The sequence below is a fragment of the Lepeophtheirus salmonis genome, chromosome 1, assembly GCF_016086655.4.
Source record: "Lepeophtheirus salmonis chromosome 1, UVic_Lsal_1.4, whole genome shotgun sequence".
Taxonomy (NCBI): Eukaryota; Metazoa; Arthropoda; class Copepoda; order Siphonostomatoida; family Caligidae; genus Lepeophtheirus; species Lepeophtheirus salmonis.
The window spans coordinates 51,188,134-51,204,199 of NC_052131.2; the positions used below are offsets into that span (position 1 = coordinate 51,188,134).

The 16,066-nt window shown below is 33.3% G+C and overlaps 1 protein-coding gene and 1 long non-coding RNA gene across 2 annotated transcripts; both read left to right on the forward strand.

Moving 5' to 3' along the window:
- Positions 1 to 4,634: 4,634 nt before the first annotated feature.
- Positions 4,635 to 5,510, forward strand: LOC139907687 (uncharacterized). The gene is made up of 3 exons (XR_011784411.1): positions 4,635 to 5,131; positions 5,186 to 5,325; positions 5,387 to 5,510. It is a non-coding gene; the product is annotated as an uncharacterized lncRNA (long non-coding RNA).
- A 5,856-nt stretch (positions 5,511 to 11,366) lies between these two features.
- LOC121131997 (uncharacterized) lies at positions 11,367 to 12,381 on the forward strand. The gene is made up of 2 exons (XM_040727429.2): positions 11,367 to 12,107; positions 12,164 to 12,381. Exons 1-2 carry the CDS (start codon positions 11,621 to 11,623, stop codon positions 12,361 to 12,363), a joined length of 687 nt encoding a protein of 228 aa, XP_040583363.1. The 5' UTR covers positions 11,367 to 11,620; the 3' UTR covers positions 12,364 to 12,381.
- Positions 12,382 to 16,066: the final 3,685 nt, after the last annotated feature.

Genomic DNA, 16,066 nt, shown 5'->3' on the forward strand with positions numbered 1-16,066 from the left:
CCAAGTGGCGAAGCCCAGCTAGTGTTTTCGCCTTCGTATAGAGACGGTAATTGAGACTGGAGGTGATTTTATAGAATAAAATAATCTGTTGTATACTGTCACTAGTCCGTTTCTTCTACCTCTCAATCTCTTTTACTATCTTAAGCAGTTTTATATGTAAGTAATTTTATCCTTTGTATTTACCTATAAACATCCTGGCAGGCTAGTCACTGCCAGGTAGTACGACGATGTAATAAAAGATTACACATACTAAAAGTCTCCTCCATGCATTTCACTCTTTATTCTCTTGGTCAAGTCAAAAATTGAATCTATCAAGCTTTCAGAATGTAGTTTTATTTTTTTAATTTGATAACTAGTTGGAGAGAAAATTGTGTTTGAAAAAATATCATTTTCACGACACAGATAGTTTGTGTACTCGGCATATGAACTTCAAATACAGTTCCTAGGTCTAACTGATTAAATGTAATACTATAATGTTTAATTATACTTAATCAGTGTAACTCCATTTGACGAATTAAAGGAACGTTAAAAAAAAAATTACAACCAACTCCTTTTTTTATAACTATCGAGTCAGTTGAAAATAGGTAGATAAGGATGAAACTACTATATCGAAAAACTAGTAACCAAACGATTAAGCAAATTAGATCTTCCGAGGTTTGACATCGATTTAATAAAACCTTTCCAACTATCATTTTACTTCCTCATCAGTGCAGAGAGCAGATTCTAGGATCTCTCTCAAGTCTCCCTTCTTATTTTCTATCTCAGATGGAGATTCCGTGGAGAGCAGTTTTAAAGACATCAATGTCATCCATATGAAGTTTATCAGATGATAAAAGGTCTTTGAGGATTTGATAGTGTCCAATATTAAGAACAAAGTCCATGTCCATAAAAAGACAAAAGAATGGATTAAATAAAATACAATTATCAACCCAAGGAACGAAATGAATTACACCATACAATTTCGATTTATAAAAGAGGGAACAAAAAGATTGAAAAATCAAATTTATTCATAAAGCAAATACAATTTTCTTGAGAGTATGTTTTGAGGGCATTTGAGAAAAAGGCCTAGGCGTAAATCTCTATAAATTTATCTTAATTTATTATGAATGAAAAATTATTAACTTTTTGGTTCACATAGTAACAGTGTCCGAGCGAAATAAAAAAAGAAACTGTATTGAGTAACACTCAATGCCTGAATTTATACAATTATTGGGATATTTATGTATTAGTAAATGTCGTCAGATTATTAATCGAGGTTGCGGTAGTTCTTCATTTATATGTACCGAGAGGGAAAATTTAAGATTTTGATGAGCATTTCATGCCCGTTTCAGTGAAGTTACCCAGGAAAGACACTCTAAATTTTGAAGAAGAGCCACAGTTAAAAAACACAATGCTGTTAAGAAAAATAATCCAAATGAGGCCAGAATTATTTTTAAGGAAACAATGCTAAATCAGTTGGAATGGCTAGAAGAATATATTTTCAATAACATATGTAACTTGTCTATACGACTAGAAATGATACGGGTCGTGAACTTGAGTACAGTATAAGTAAACTTGTATTATCTGAAAAGATCCAAGGGATAATCTATATCTTAAAAGGCTCGAAGATAAAATTTGCACAATCTCTAATATTTGCAAAAAACAACAAAAAATCCGTAGTTATTAATATTTTTATTTCAAATAATAAAAAAAAGTCATTGTAGCTCATGTGTCTTTAGGCCTACTCAACATATTTGCCGTCAGCCTCGATATAGCCTCTGAAGTGGAAGCAGATTTTGATGAAGAGGTTCCTGGACATAAATGCAAAGTGCTCCTTTATGATTGCCACCAGAAATGCCCTAGTTGTGTGGGAACGTATATAACTGTGTGCACCTCTAGGTAGCCCCAGACAAAATAATCCATCGGATTTAAATTAGCCGGAAACATTTAGAAAAATGTTAAATTTAACGTTAAATTTAAACTAAATTGGTTAAAATATTAAATTTTAAGAAAGTTTTCTTTCCAATTGAGACGGTGGTAACCAGTCAATAATCGTACATACCTTCTCGATGAACTCCACGTCCCTATCCTTCCTACTGTTCTCCTATGACCTCCGCGACCTCAAAATAGTCCTACAGGGGTTCTTCGAATCCTCCAGACCTCCAGTTGTCATACATATGGCACGATGGCTGATTTGTCCTCAATTATTAATTAGACACAATCTTGCAACGCATCTCCATTCCTCCTCTGTGAACAGAATCTCCAGTAGCTCCGAGTATAGATCTTACATTGTCACGAAATTAGACTGAACGAATGTTTATTGTCTATATATTACGCGGGATTTTTAAAAAATCGTATGACGGCGACATTTGGTTCCAGGGTGACCCAAAGAGAGCGCGGATGTCATCGTCAAGCCCTTTTGTATTGCTTAATCCTAGTTTAAAAAAATTGAAAGTTGCATCTACAATTATCTTTATTAAGGCTTGGAGGGACATCTAAATGACCATTTTCGTTCGCACGGTCTTAACTTTATTGTATCGCACAACCTTAACTCCGAAAAGAAACAGAAAAAAGGCCCAAAATCAATTGCTAATTAGCCCATTCCATTCCACAACTAAGGAATTATTATTCATAATTGTTGAGAATTGTTAAAAGCTTAAAAGATCTCTTTATAATTAAACCAATCAACGTTGAGAATACTGATAAGGAGTTAGAAGCACAAATATAAACAGCTGAAAACAAAAAGCATTACCTAACAATCATTTATTAGTTACGCTCTATTTGGTTGTCAGCTGTGCCTCTTTTCCTCTATTTAGTGTTCTTTATATTGATTGGTTGTATTCAAAGTAGTTCTTATTAACTACCAACTGATTTTGAGCCTTTTATTGGTGTACGGGAAAATGATTGCGATAAAAAGATTGCAGACAAAATTGCCTGGTAATATCTTTACCTGATAAAATCATAGTGTACATTGTCATAGTAAGACGAAATTGTTGTGGGGTATATCATAGTGAGGCAACATCATTCGTCGCAAGCAAGATGATTGTGAGTAATAATAAAACATTTATTGCTACCCCTCAAATAAAACATACAATCAGTACGGGCACATGTAAAAATAACTTTAACCGTCGAAATAGTTTGCCGGATTAGGAACCCTACTGCAGTGCGTCCTGAACGCGTTCTAGGGGAATGTGAGTAATTTCGTTCCAAGACAATATTACAATGTGCAATTTAATTTCAATTATGTTATATTTGAGCAATCAAGCCCCTTCTAATATCCAAAAATATACCCCCGACCCTCAGGTTATACAGGTAAAGTCCTGGGCACGAAAACAATTTGAAATCCATCCCTGCCGTGTTTCTAAGCATCAAGAGCCTCTTTTAATATCCCATAATATACTCCGGCATAAAGGTTGAACATGTGAACCGCTGGGCTCCAAGGCCAATCCGTTTTATATCTTCATGCTTAACGCAAAAATAAAAAACCTTTCCTGCAATGATAATGTATACCGTGATTTTTCCACGCAACGATATTACCCTAACGGATTTGATCGCAATCTTTCCACCATTATCATTTTACAGTGAACCTTTTTTTTTTTTGTTTATTTTCGCATAAAAGGCTGCGATAATTATATTCTAATAGTAATAGTCTTGGGCATTTCATTGTGTCAAAAACTATAATTAGTACAATTGAATGGAATCCAGATTCTATTTTATTAAGGTCCAAACTTTGGGTAAAATATTCCTAAACATTCGAGACAAGTCTCGGTCTAATTTTGGTTTCGGATCTGGATCTGAGAGTTCTGGTACCCCAAATTTACTTGAATATTTCCATCTAAAGATCTTAACCGATCCAGATCCGATAGAAGAAGATTCCAGAAGAAAATTCAACAGTTGCCGAAATGGCTAAGCATGTACAGCTTTTCTTTGATAGAATTATATCTTCCAGAGCTTTCCAAAAATGAGCATGAAATAAATCAATAATGACTCAAAAGTCAATATGGGTCGGGCCCCTAAATACATACTTAAATATGTGCCCCATCAACACAAAAGCAAGCTAGAAGGATTTATTTCCAAATCGAATTTGGATTAGATTTGTATTCTTCAACGAATAGACGTCAATTTACATCAACCAATTAGTCTTTTTTACCTTTGGTTGTGCTTCAAATTGGATTTAAAGTAGACAAAATTGATCATTACATAACTCCCTCTGCTTATAAAAATCTATCATTAACATATTTTTCAGTTTTTGCCTTGAATCCACAGAATAAATGATGTTTTCCAGAATTCCTTGCTTCGATAAATCAGTTATGAACTCCTTTGTTAGCAAACCTGTGAATCAAGGGACCGGCCAGGGTGTATTTTAAGATATAACAAGGGATCCATGTGGATCAACGAAGTGGCAGCATAGAATATAACCTTCATTGGGGACCAATTGTTCCCCTGCACAATCCGTGGGTGTATTATAAGTAAGGGTGATAATTTTGGTAAGAATAGAAAAGCGTGCGAGGAGAAGAAATACTTATGGCATCATTGATTAAATAATATAAATCTTCTTCTATCAATCATGAACGTTATCATTTCCGCCTTTATTATTCAATATTAATATATTAATATTAGATGGGGATAGTCGATAGAGAACTGAATAAAATGCCTAAAATAACATCGGCTTGTGTCTGGATTTCTGAAAATGGAGGCCTAGGAATTTGGAAAATACTTACCGGATGAGAAACAGATGGTTTGTCGGATTTGTCGATATAAATGTGCCTTTAGTCCCCTGTCTAGAATTACACGCCACTCATTATCCTCATCTCATAACAAAAGTATGGATATTCATCTATAAAATCAATTTAACGATGAATACATCAAGTCAGACTTTAACTTTGATCTCACAACGATGCTTATTGCATGTAATATAACCTTATCCATTGCTAATCATCTATGTTCTAAAAATTTATGGAGAAATACACGAGTAAACCTATCCCTTCCCGAGGAAGCATCATTAAATTAATGGAGGATGTTGTTACTGATGTCATTTATAGAAATACATATAAAAATGTTTTGAGTCATCCACACCAAATGACGATAAAGTTATCAGTAAAAAGTATTTACAAATATCGAAATGGAACTCTGAATTTTGTACTATCTCACAGTAAGTATTCAAATTTTTTTTTTAATCTAACCCTAAAATATGATTCTATTTTAGCTAAACATATCAAGAATTATGATACACAACTCAGTAAAGGGCAAAAACAACTGCTTAAATGGTCACAACAACGGGGGTAGTAGCTTTGGATGGTTTGCAACTAGTTTGTCTGGGACTACTTACTTCGCTTTAAGACTTGGGTATGATAATTAGGTTTTCCAATATTACATAGTCAATAAATATTACTTTTTATCACTTAAGGCTTAGCTATGGTTGATGGGCTCCAAGAAATGGTGTTCAGAAAACTCATAAAAGGCAAAAACAACTGTTTAAATGGTCACAACAACGAGGGTAGTTACATTGGGTGTTGCATTATAATTAACAATTGTGTATATCCTTCATGATAATAGTATGTTGTTATATAAGCATACCTAAATAACGGGGAAAATCTTTTTGATGCTCTTAACAGAGAGTAATATCGCCGGACATTACTACATAATTAGCTTTTGCTCTAAATCTTTACGATGAATTTATTTCTAACATTTTTTTATTATTATATTTATTGTCTAATTTTATGATTTTGACATTTACTTTATTATTAATAATTAGTTAGATCTCATCGGTAGAGATATATATATCCTGTACACAATTGTATATAGCAACTTCCAGATGAAGAAGTGGGGTGATTATCTTTTGATTAAACTCCACGTCTCGCTTGTGTATTGCAACCTAAAGTTATGACATATTTAACTGAATTCCGATGTTAGAACAAGAAAAAATTATCTGGATCAATCTATTATTTCAATATTCTGTATTTATAATTTATTATTATTAATAGTTATACGATTTTAATTGTTTAATTTTGTATATTTAACTTAAATGTTTAATGGTTTATTTTTTAGTATGTAGATTATATTTAATTAAAACCTTCTTTTTTAAACTTTGAGCTTCAAATATATTTCAAATACTCTACTTTGTCGTTTCATTAGCTATTATTCTGAGAATAAGGTTCATAATGAATTACAATTACATGGAGTGTGACGTTTTCAAATCTACTGTAACGGATAAAAAACGTCGAAGTCAATTATACGTAGTATATCTGAATTAAACATTTTGCTAATAAATACATTCGTTATACCCTCAAAAATCATAATAAAGCAGGCAGATGATAATCACATCAGTATTTTAAACAATGATACCATATGTCTTTTTTCCCCATTCTCCTTGCACGCGTTTTTCTCTACAATATTATCAACTATAATTATAAGATATTACAAAGGGTTATTGATCATAGAAACGCAGCAGTGGTAGAAAGGAAACTTCCTGGGGCACAGCACTTCATCTGGGCAGAACTTTATTTTGAGATAAGAAAGGTTCTTTAATGCACAGGAAAATAGCTCCGGTGGATTTTTTTTTTTAATCATTCAATAGTTTAATTCCCTTAATATTTCATAATTGCAATGAAATTGCACACGATGATATTGTCTTGCAATGAATTTACTCAAAATCATATTGCTTACAATGATGTTTCTTCACGATCATATTAACCACAACAATTTTGTCTCACAATGACAAAGGGCAGCAGGATTTTACCACAGAACGACCCCTATGATTTTGTTTGCAAACTTTTTACAACAATCAATTGAGTGTGAACCGGGCAAATAGATAAATAATAGGCAGTGATGTAAATCTGTTGAATTTTTTTTTGAATTGGTAATCTGAAGAATGAGCTTTCTTTTCCTTAAAAGCCATTATTATTTCATTCCTGAGTAGTGAACATTCTTTCATAAATAGATTTAATTATATTTAAAACCTGGTTGAACATTCGTGTGGCCTCATAAAGGACAGAGTGTAAACCTGATGATTTGTTGCGGGGTTATAATTGTAAGTCCTTGTTGGACTCAGAGTATATAGTATGTACGAAAATTGATGGTGTTTTTTTTTTTAAAAAATCGTGAAATAACCTAAACAAGTGATTTTTTTGGCGTAAAACTTTATTTACTTCCCAATATGACAACCTTTAAGCTTAATACATTTTTGATGCGTTTTAGCATCCCTTCATATAGATTATTCAAAGTATCTGGAGAAATTTTTTCCCATGTTTCTGTCAGTTTATTTTTTAATTCATCCTCTCAAATTGCTAGGGCATTTTCATTTTGTTACCTTTGGACCAAGGCTCACAAATTTTCAATGGGAGACAAATCAGGACTGTTGGCAAGCCATGTGCCTTTGCCCCAGAAAGAATCCAAGTTGTCTGAACACCACTTTTGTGCCTTTTTGGAGTGGTGAGCAAGGGGAACCATCCTGCTAGAAAATGGCTCTTGATGTGTCAGACAACATTTTCCTCTTCAAAGGAGGTCCAGTTTCTTCAGTACGAGACAAAGCTGACATCGGAGACTTGCTGAGGATCTCCGTTACGTTGTACTTGGCCATCACAGTTTAGTTTTGTGGAATCAGGTGAAGATCTGACACTGCTTGGTGGCCCAAACCTGAATTTTCAGAGGAAGTTTCACAGGTGGAGTAGGTTCCACATCTCCCTTATCTCTTAGCCAAACCCGATCTGTTTGGGGATTTGGGGCATGAAATAGCTCAAATGGACTATCATCACTGAAGAGGATACATTTCCAGTCATCTGCAGTCCAACGTTCCTTCTGACGAAAGAATGGAAGCCGGGCCGGGCCTTCCTTTGTTTTTCTGAAAGTTTGGGAGTACAGGCAAGGTTTGTATGGCAAAGCCTTCAAAGAGTGCTCAGGTAGTTGTTGACAGATGACTTGGATATTGGATAGTCCTTTGAAGTCAATCTTTCGGGAAGTTTCCTTGTGGATTGCCTCTTTTTGGTCAAAGATTTTGAAACCATCAGTTTGGGAACTTTGCTAATTTTTTTCTTCCTTCCTTGACCCTTTTGATTTGCAAGGGTTTGTCCATCCTTCCTTTTCTTACACCGATTCTCAATGGTCCTGAGAAGAATCCGTAACCTTTGAGCAACATCTCTCTGGCTTGATCCACCCTCTATCATGCCATTGACCCTGGTCTTCAAAGAGTGCTCTCTCCCCATTTCGGATATAGAATTTCAACTAACATCCTGTCGTATTTTCTGAGCCCTTTTATACTGATGTATGATGCAATCATCGATAATTATTGCATAATAAAAATTCAATATTGCCTAATGATTGTATCAGCCAAATTTCATTTTATTCCGACCAAAAATATATTTTTTTTAACTATAAAATAGATATTTTTAATACCACCATCAATTTTTGGACATACTGTAATTGAGGATTGACATTGGAATAATTCTAGCAAATGTCCGAGTATATGTCTTTCCCTCCTTCCTCCCTTCACACAATTGATTATAGCCGATTTAATGAACAGTCATGACAACTGACCTACTCTCCTCCAGAACATTTTTCAAATTGTCAGGGTTACCATTTGAATTTTCGGTTTGCTTTTTTTAACATACCCATTGTATACAGGATTTTCAGCAATAATAATAGGTATAATTGTATTATTATTCAAGCAAAGCTCTGCTTACATAACCAACTAACCCCATTTGATATGTTATTGGAGAACAATGCACAAATATTACGTAAAAAGCTTGTGATTTGAAGAGGTATTTAGATTAACTGAGTAGATAATAAGTGGGGATTAAGTGAAGTTACTTGGTTTGCTAACAAAGGAGTTCATAACAGATTAATCAATAAAAGAAAATCGGGGAAAACATCATTTAATCTGCGGAAGTAAGACAAAAAACTGGAAAATATGTGGAGGATAGGTTTTAAAATTATTGCGGATAATTTAAATAAATTATCCAAAAATTAAACTATTTAAGAAAAGTTTCAAAAATCCATAGCTATTCACAAAAAAATAAAAAATAAATTTTAAAAATTCCAAAATCCACAGCCTTTAAAAAAAAAAATCACAAATTAAATTGCTAATACTAAATTTTTGGAAACAAAATTCAAAAATTCATATAAAAATTTAATTTTTTTGGAAAGAATTTTCAAAAATGAAATTTCAAATGTTAAATTTTTTGGAAAATAGGTGATCTATGCCATTTCTTTTTTTTATTGACGCCAAACACTTCGGCCTATCCACCAAAACAACAAATAACGTCATACTTAAACTTAAAGTTCGTTGTTAAAGAACAACAGTCAAAACTTGTATGAAGTGGTTAAGCAAGAAAAACTGAAAAGGCTACCCCTTAGGACATGTTACCTTTTAAACCAGATTTTCCATTTTGTAACAATTCTAAATTTGAAAACAGGATATGATCTTAATGACACGCTTTTTAAAACAAGTGGACATTAGACCAGGTTTGACTGTATACCTGTATATGCAACTATCCCCCCTCTCTTAAGGCTTTAATTTCAAGGTATATTGCCTACATAATATGTAATTAATATTCTCCTTTTTTGTGTGTAAATCGAACCCTCAAAAGATCTCCACGAATCAAACAAATTCAATTTATAAGTAACATAAATTAAAACTACAATAAATAATATTGCAAAAAAAAAACATATGAAATAACGCGATTTTAGAGTTAATAAATTATTAATACATAATAACAACTGTAATTGAACGTCAAAATTTATTAATTACAATCTTTATGTGTCGAGTAAGAGGGCTTCAACTTAATAATATATATATATAAAATGTATTGATATATTAATGATTATATTATAAGGGATATTCGAAATACATTGGTCGTCAAAAATATGATTTGTCATCAATTGCATCATAATTGAAAAAGACGCCATTTTGGAGGCACAGAACAACAGGTGGTACATGTATATTAAAGTATAAACACTTAGTTACAAAACAAAACAAATGTGAGTTCTCTAGCCTACTTAAAAGTCGAGGAAATGACACATGAACGTAATAAACGAATTTCCACTCGCACAATTCAACGTCTCCAGGACCACCGTCCACGCCGTCAGCAAGTCCAAACGTTGGAGAGGAAGAGGGGCTTTCTCAAAAAGGCCAAACTGTACGTAAAGGAGTTAAAGAAAACGATCCAGGCCAATCCCCTCCGGTCCATGAGAAGCCACGCAAGAAATCTCAAAGATTCACACCACTCTCCAGAGAGCATTCAAAAAAGTGGAAATATCCTTCTGAGGATGGAGAGGCCACTTTTAACACCAGCAATAAAAGAAAATCATCTCCAAGTATTTTCAGTTCTTTTGACACTTTTGAGCACCTACAGCCCTGATGTCCACCCCTCGACTACAACTTTTGAGAGCATGTTGATGGGAAGGCCTGCAGTGTCCTTCATCCAAACACCGAGGCCCTCAAACCCACTGTCAGCCAGCACTCTGACGCGATAACGGAGAACCACATCCAAGCGTGTGCCAGGCTTCCCACCGCCACCTGGAAGCCATCATTGCCGCTTAGAACGGTACATTAATGATTAAGAGAGCCCAGACACACATCTATTTTTAACATTAATTATGTGGAAATTATGTTGTTAATTAATAAATTATATCTAGTTGAAGTTTAAAATCAAATTGTTCAAATTTTAAGGGATCCCTCGGTATATATAATCGGGGCTTAACGGGGGTTAAAATTAGCCACTAGCCAAGAAAACAAGTCCAAAAAAGATTACCATCCTATTAAAATCGAGTATTGAGCTCAAATATTAAATATTTGAGCTCGATACTCGATTTTGTCAATTTTCCCAAAAACACTCACATCAACGACTGTTACATCACGTCCAAAATAGTGGAAACTTTGCTGAGTAAGTGTCAAGAGATGCTAGATATATGTGACTAGCTTTTATTTACGAGTGCTACCATCTTCGGGCCACCCTCGTATAATGTACAAATTTTGAATAAATAGTGATAAAACTCCATCAAATGGCTTTAAGAATAACATCAGACATAAAAAACTGCATTGAATACTACTTGATATTTGAATTAATATGTACTAAAAATTGCTTGAAGAATATATATTTTTTTTTTTGATCGATTAGTTACAAGAAAAGTAAGATAATTAGACAAAAATATCTTATTCTTCCAATATAACAGTTAACTTTGGTCAACAATATGGAAATATAATTAACGTATAACGTATAAACAATATGTAGAATAAAAATCATCTTTATTTTTCATCAATATAGTCAAATAACTCTTATTCAATGCCTCTGGGCTTAACTTTATAGGGTTGGTATGTCCTTAAAGTCATCTTTTTGCATAAAATGAACTCCAAATTTTATATTCATGAATCAATAAGAGGGGTGTAGGAGTCCCACATGTTTCAAGGGTCGAATTCAAAAAAGTTTGGGAACCACTGTTCCAAGGGACGGCGTTTGCGTCCGATTTGGACCCATCCTTAAAATCTAAAACATCCCTAATTATTTAAGTACTGAGAAACACACATTAGTAGTACAATATCATAAATTAAGAGCCTTTTGCTTAAGATGAGAGCGATGATTGAAGAATATTTTATGTGTTTTTACACATCACGGTAAGTATACATTATGTAGATTACAAGTCCATCATGAGTCCTCTTCGTCGCCAGACTCTGTCTCCGTCCCTCCAGCCTTCTTCTTCTCCTATGGCCCTCCTTATACAAACATGCAAATCCATAGGAGACTCCCTTGAACAAAGGGAACATGGACCATTATTGGATCACCACCCTTCACCTCCTTCTTCACGAAGAGTGATTCGTAGACGATTAGATAAGCAAACACGGACGCATAGATCGGCTTCTAGTACGCTGAGGCTATGGCGGCATCCTCCGAGTGGATGTGACGACGCCTTTTGTCGAAATGCGGCATGTCCAACACATATACGTTATCAACAGCTTTTATCAGCTGCCGCAGGGTCGTATTACTACTTTGGGGGAGTTTCAAATGAGGACCAGAGCTTGCTTCAAAGGCTTCAGCAACGACAAAGAACGCTCGCTGCCGCAATGGCCCTAGCCTCGTCTACTTCCTCCACTTCGAATGTACCTCAACTCCATATTTGTAATTGGCTATTTAATAGTAAGCTATTTTTCTATTTTCAATTCATGAAGTTTAATTATTTTCCATATTTTTAGATAATCAGTATTGCGGACAAAGGTTCCTCTCTTCCCAAGACTTATTTGTACATCTCGAAACCCATGCATTGTCAAATAATGGAATACTACAAGACAATGACTATGGTTACTATCAAAATAATATAGTCGGCCCAAAGACGACATCCGGAACACTTCCCGAGTTTTCATTTATTTCTCCCTTGTCAACTATTTTAAATTAATAAAAATCCCATATTTGACGAGTAGTTTCGAGTAATTATTAAATACTAGCAAAGTGTTACCCGGCGTTGCTCGGGCCAAGGAGGGAGCGGGAAATGACATTGACAATGGTAAATATTATTTCTTCTTTTTGTTTAGACCAGGGATGTCCAACCAGTCTCACGTGGGCCACAGTGCAACCCCCGTAACAGGGGCGTCCGTAGGGGGTGGTCTAGACGGACTGCCCCCCCCCAATTTAGGATTTTTTAGTAGCTTTTTTTTTCGGAATGAAAAACTTTTACGCGAAAATAGGAGTAAAAAATTTTTCATTCGGGAAAATTATGCAGGGTACATAATATTTGTAATTTTTTGTAAATAGCTATAGATTTTTGAACTTTTTACGAAAAAAAAAAATAATTTTTTTGTGAACAACTATGGATTTTTGATTTTTTTTTCGAAAAATTCAATATTTGAAATTTTTATTCAAAGATTTTAATATTTGAAGTTTCATTAATTTTTTGTGAATAGCTGTGGATTTTTGAATTTTTTTAGAAAAAAATTTAATATTCGAAATTTTTTTGGGAAAAAAAATTAATATTTAAAATGTTTTATAACAAAATTAATTTTTTGTGAAAAAACTATGAATTATTGAATTTATTTTCCAAAAAAGTTATTTTTTTTTAAAACAGCTCTGGATTTTTATTTTTTTTACAAAAAGTTTAATATTTGATATTTTTTCTTTCTAAAAAAGCTATTTCCAAAGACCAAGCCCTCTCCAAAATATAATTCTGTGAGGGCCCTTGCTTAATGTTAAAGTTCCCCCAACTACTCATTCTCACTTCAAGTTTTATTTTTTTAGCAAGATTATCACACAACACGTAGAACGCACATAGTACGTACTAACATTTTAAAGAATATTTGCCAAATCAAGGAATTTTTGATAAATTATCCCTCTGGGGCAAAAAAAATTATTACAGTAAAAATTTTAATTTTTTTTTAAGAAATTCAAAAAAAATCAAGCCCCTGAACAATGTTGCCAGATTGAAAAATTAGATTAGGTCTTTTTCATATTTGGCCTAAATTTGTAATTAATAGATTTGTTTTATGAAAACATTTTTCATTAAATTTAATTGAATAGGTTCTGTAGTCCATTAAAATATTTAAAGTGGCAATGCAGTGTATTATATTAAAAGGCTGAACATCCCTGATTTAGTTACTTTTGGTGCAGGCGAGCATTATAATATTTCTATTATAATCAATATAAAAAAATTGTGTTATAAACATCAAACTAACATACCCAAGATATATCTATGAAAAAAATTGTTTTCCTTTTTTTTGTCGAAATTCGTAAAGATAATCGCAAAAACTTTTTTCACTATCTTTGAAAAAAAAAAAACATTAATTAGCGTTTTTGATATTGTAAAGAGGAACACAAATCTTCCCGAAAAATTTCGTAAGTGCAAAAATTAAAAAGTTATAGAGAATAATGTCGTCGAAAAAATAACCCGCAATAACTGGTTCATTTTTGCAACTATTGCAAAAATGGTGTAATAAAATGTTCTTAAAATTGAAAAAAGTTATTGTAAGATAAAGATTAAAATTTTTGTCCAAAGTGCATCGTTTGTTGGCAATACTTCTTAATTGAAAAAATTATTCAGAAAATGACTCATATTTTAGTTAAAAATCAATTTGTATGTGTTTAATTTATATGCAAACAAATCTCCAGACAAATTTCTACAAACTTTATCATTTCTACGAATCCAATATTCTATTGGAAATCCATTTTTTCGCACATTAAAGAAAAAATGCAAGTTTTAGCCATTTCTTTTTTTGCCCAAAACTTTATTGATTTTGAATAAATTAAGTAAACGTAGTTATTCGTATTGTTGTTGTTTTTTGAAACGGCAGCCACTTTTTGATTTATAACTTAATCCTCTACCAAAGTGATGGCAAAACTATGACTATGTATAAAAATTTACCCAAAAGTGTATTGAAATGAATATTGATTAGCTAAGAAAAATAAAATGGAATTTATGTCTCTTGCGCGTGGTAGAAATGAGGTGGAGCTTAGTGACGTCACCCCCTGTAAGCCTGGGTTGATTGACATGTGCAGTGTTATACTCTGCTGCCTTCTTTTCAAAACTTTAAGCTTCTTCGTTGACCCGTCTGAAACTGTGCCACATTTCAACTGCTTTTTATTAATTATCATCTCTTGAAGTTTGAACAATTTTTTTTTTTGATTTAAGTAGAAATAAACTACATATTTATTATTTAGTCCGGACAAATGTTTGATCATGTGATCGACTCACTCGGTCGGCCCAAAAAAATGAATCAATAATAAAAGCCTAGTCGGTCCTGCATCGGTCTGCGGACTGAAGACGTAGAACACAAAAAAAGAAGCCTTTTCAATTATACAACCAGCCTGCAAAGACATAGGGATTTCCTATTTGGAAATAGTAGCGAAATGAATTATCCTAATTCATATATATTATTTTGAAAAAAGTGTGTGACGTCACATGTATTCTTTTTCTAATTTTTATCCACACTAAGGTCTATCGACTCACTCAGTTTAGACCGATGGATAGTCGGTCCGCTTCATTCAGTCCAGACCAAGCCAACACTAGTCACGTCAATCATCCTTTTCTCGGCCCCCCCGCCCTTCAACCAGGGGTTTGGCGTAGTGAAGAATTAAAAAAGCAAGGCTAATGGATGTGAAAAGGCAAATTTTACCTAACAAAAAATAAATTTGTTTGAATGGCTAAACATAATAGATAATTTTCAATCCAGTTCCATTTGGAAACAAAAGTTTATCAGTCTCAGGACCAATTTAGAAGAAAATGAGCGAGACGGGCTATATGGATCTGTTTCTTGTAATCAAGTTGAAGAATCATTGTTTGCTTGAGATATGTCTGAGAAAGCTCTCTAGTATTTATTACTTCTAACCCTCTGAGTATACCTTTGAAATGCCTCCACAAAGACTCAATCGTCTGAGTATGAGCTCCAGTTAATGGATCCACAAAGTGTGCAGTAAACTGATTCCCAAGGTTGTAATAGGCTGCCCAATCGTCAGAAATGAGATTTGTTTGGGGTAAAATGTAAAAACTTATTCGAACCATTGTAATCGATAAAATTATAGTCCAATTCAGTGATACTTAATGGACATAATTATAGACTGTAAACTAAGCGTCAAAATGATGAAATTTGTTTTGTTATTATCTTTTCCATAAGAAACTTAATTTAAATTACATTATTGATAATAGAGACGTGTTTATTTTTTATTTATTGATTATTTACAATTATTGTTTAGTTTTTAGGTATAGAAATATTCAGTAAAAGCTTTTGTGATTGCATAATCCTACCTGTAAGCTTTTTCAATAATTATGATCGATAAAATCATCACAAAATCAAATGATAATTTATGTATGTAATATAATATTATGTAAAAAATAATTAAGTTTGAATAAGGCCCATGATTATAGACTGTACACTAAGGGTAAAAATACTTCAATTAGGCTTTAATTTCACTCTTATCCGAGTTCATCGATGTCCAAGAAGAAAAACGCCACTACAAATTTGCACACTACGACTCCCGTGCAAAGTATTCCTGAAATTAATTCTACTGCCATGATTCATATAAGAAAAAGGCATAATGCCTTACATAATTATAAATGATCTCCTCCGGCCCCTCCCTCAGTCAACGGATGGACTCCGAAAGAACTCACTCCC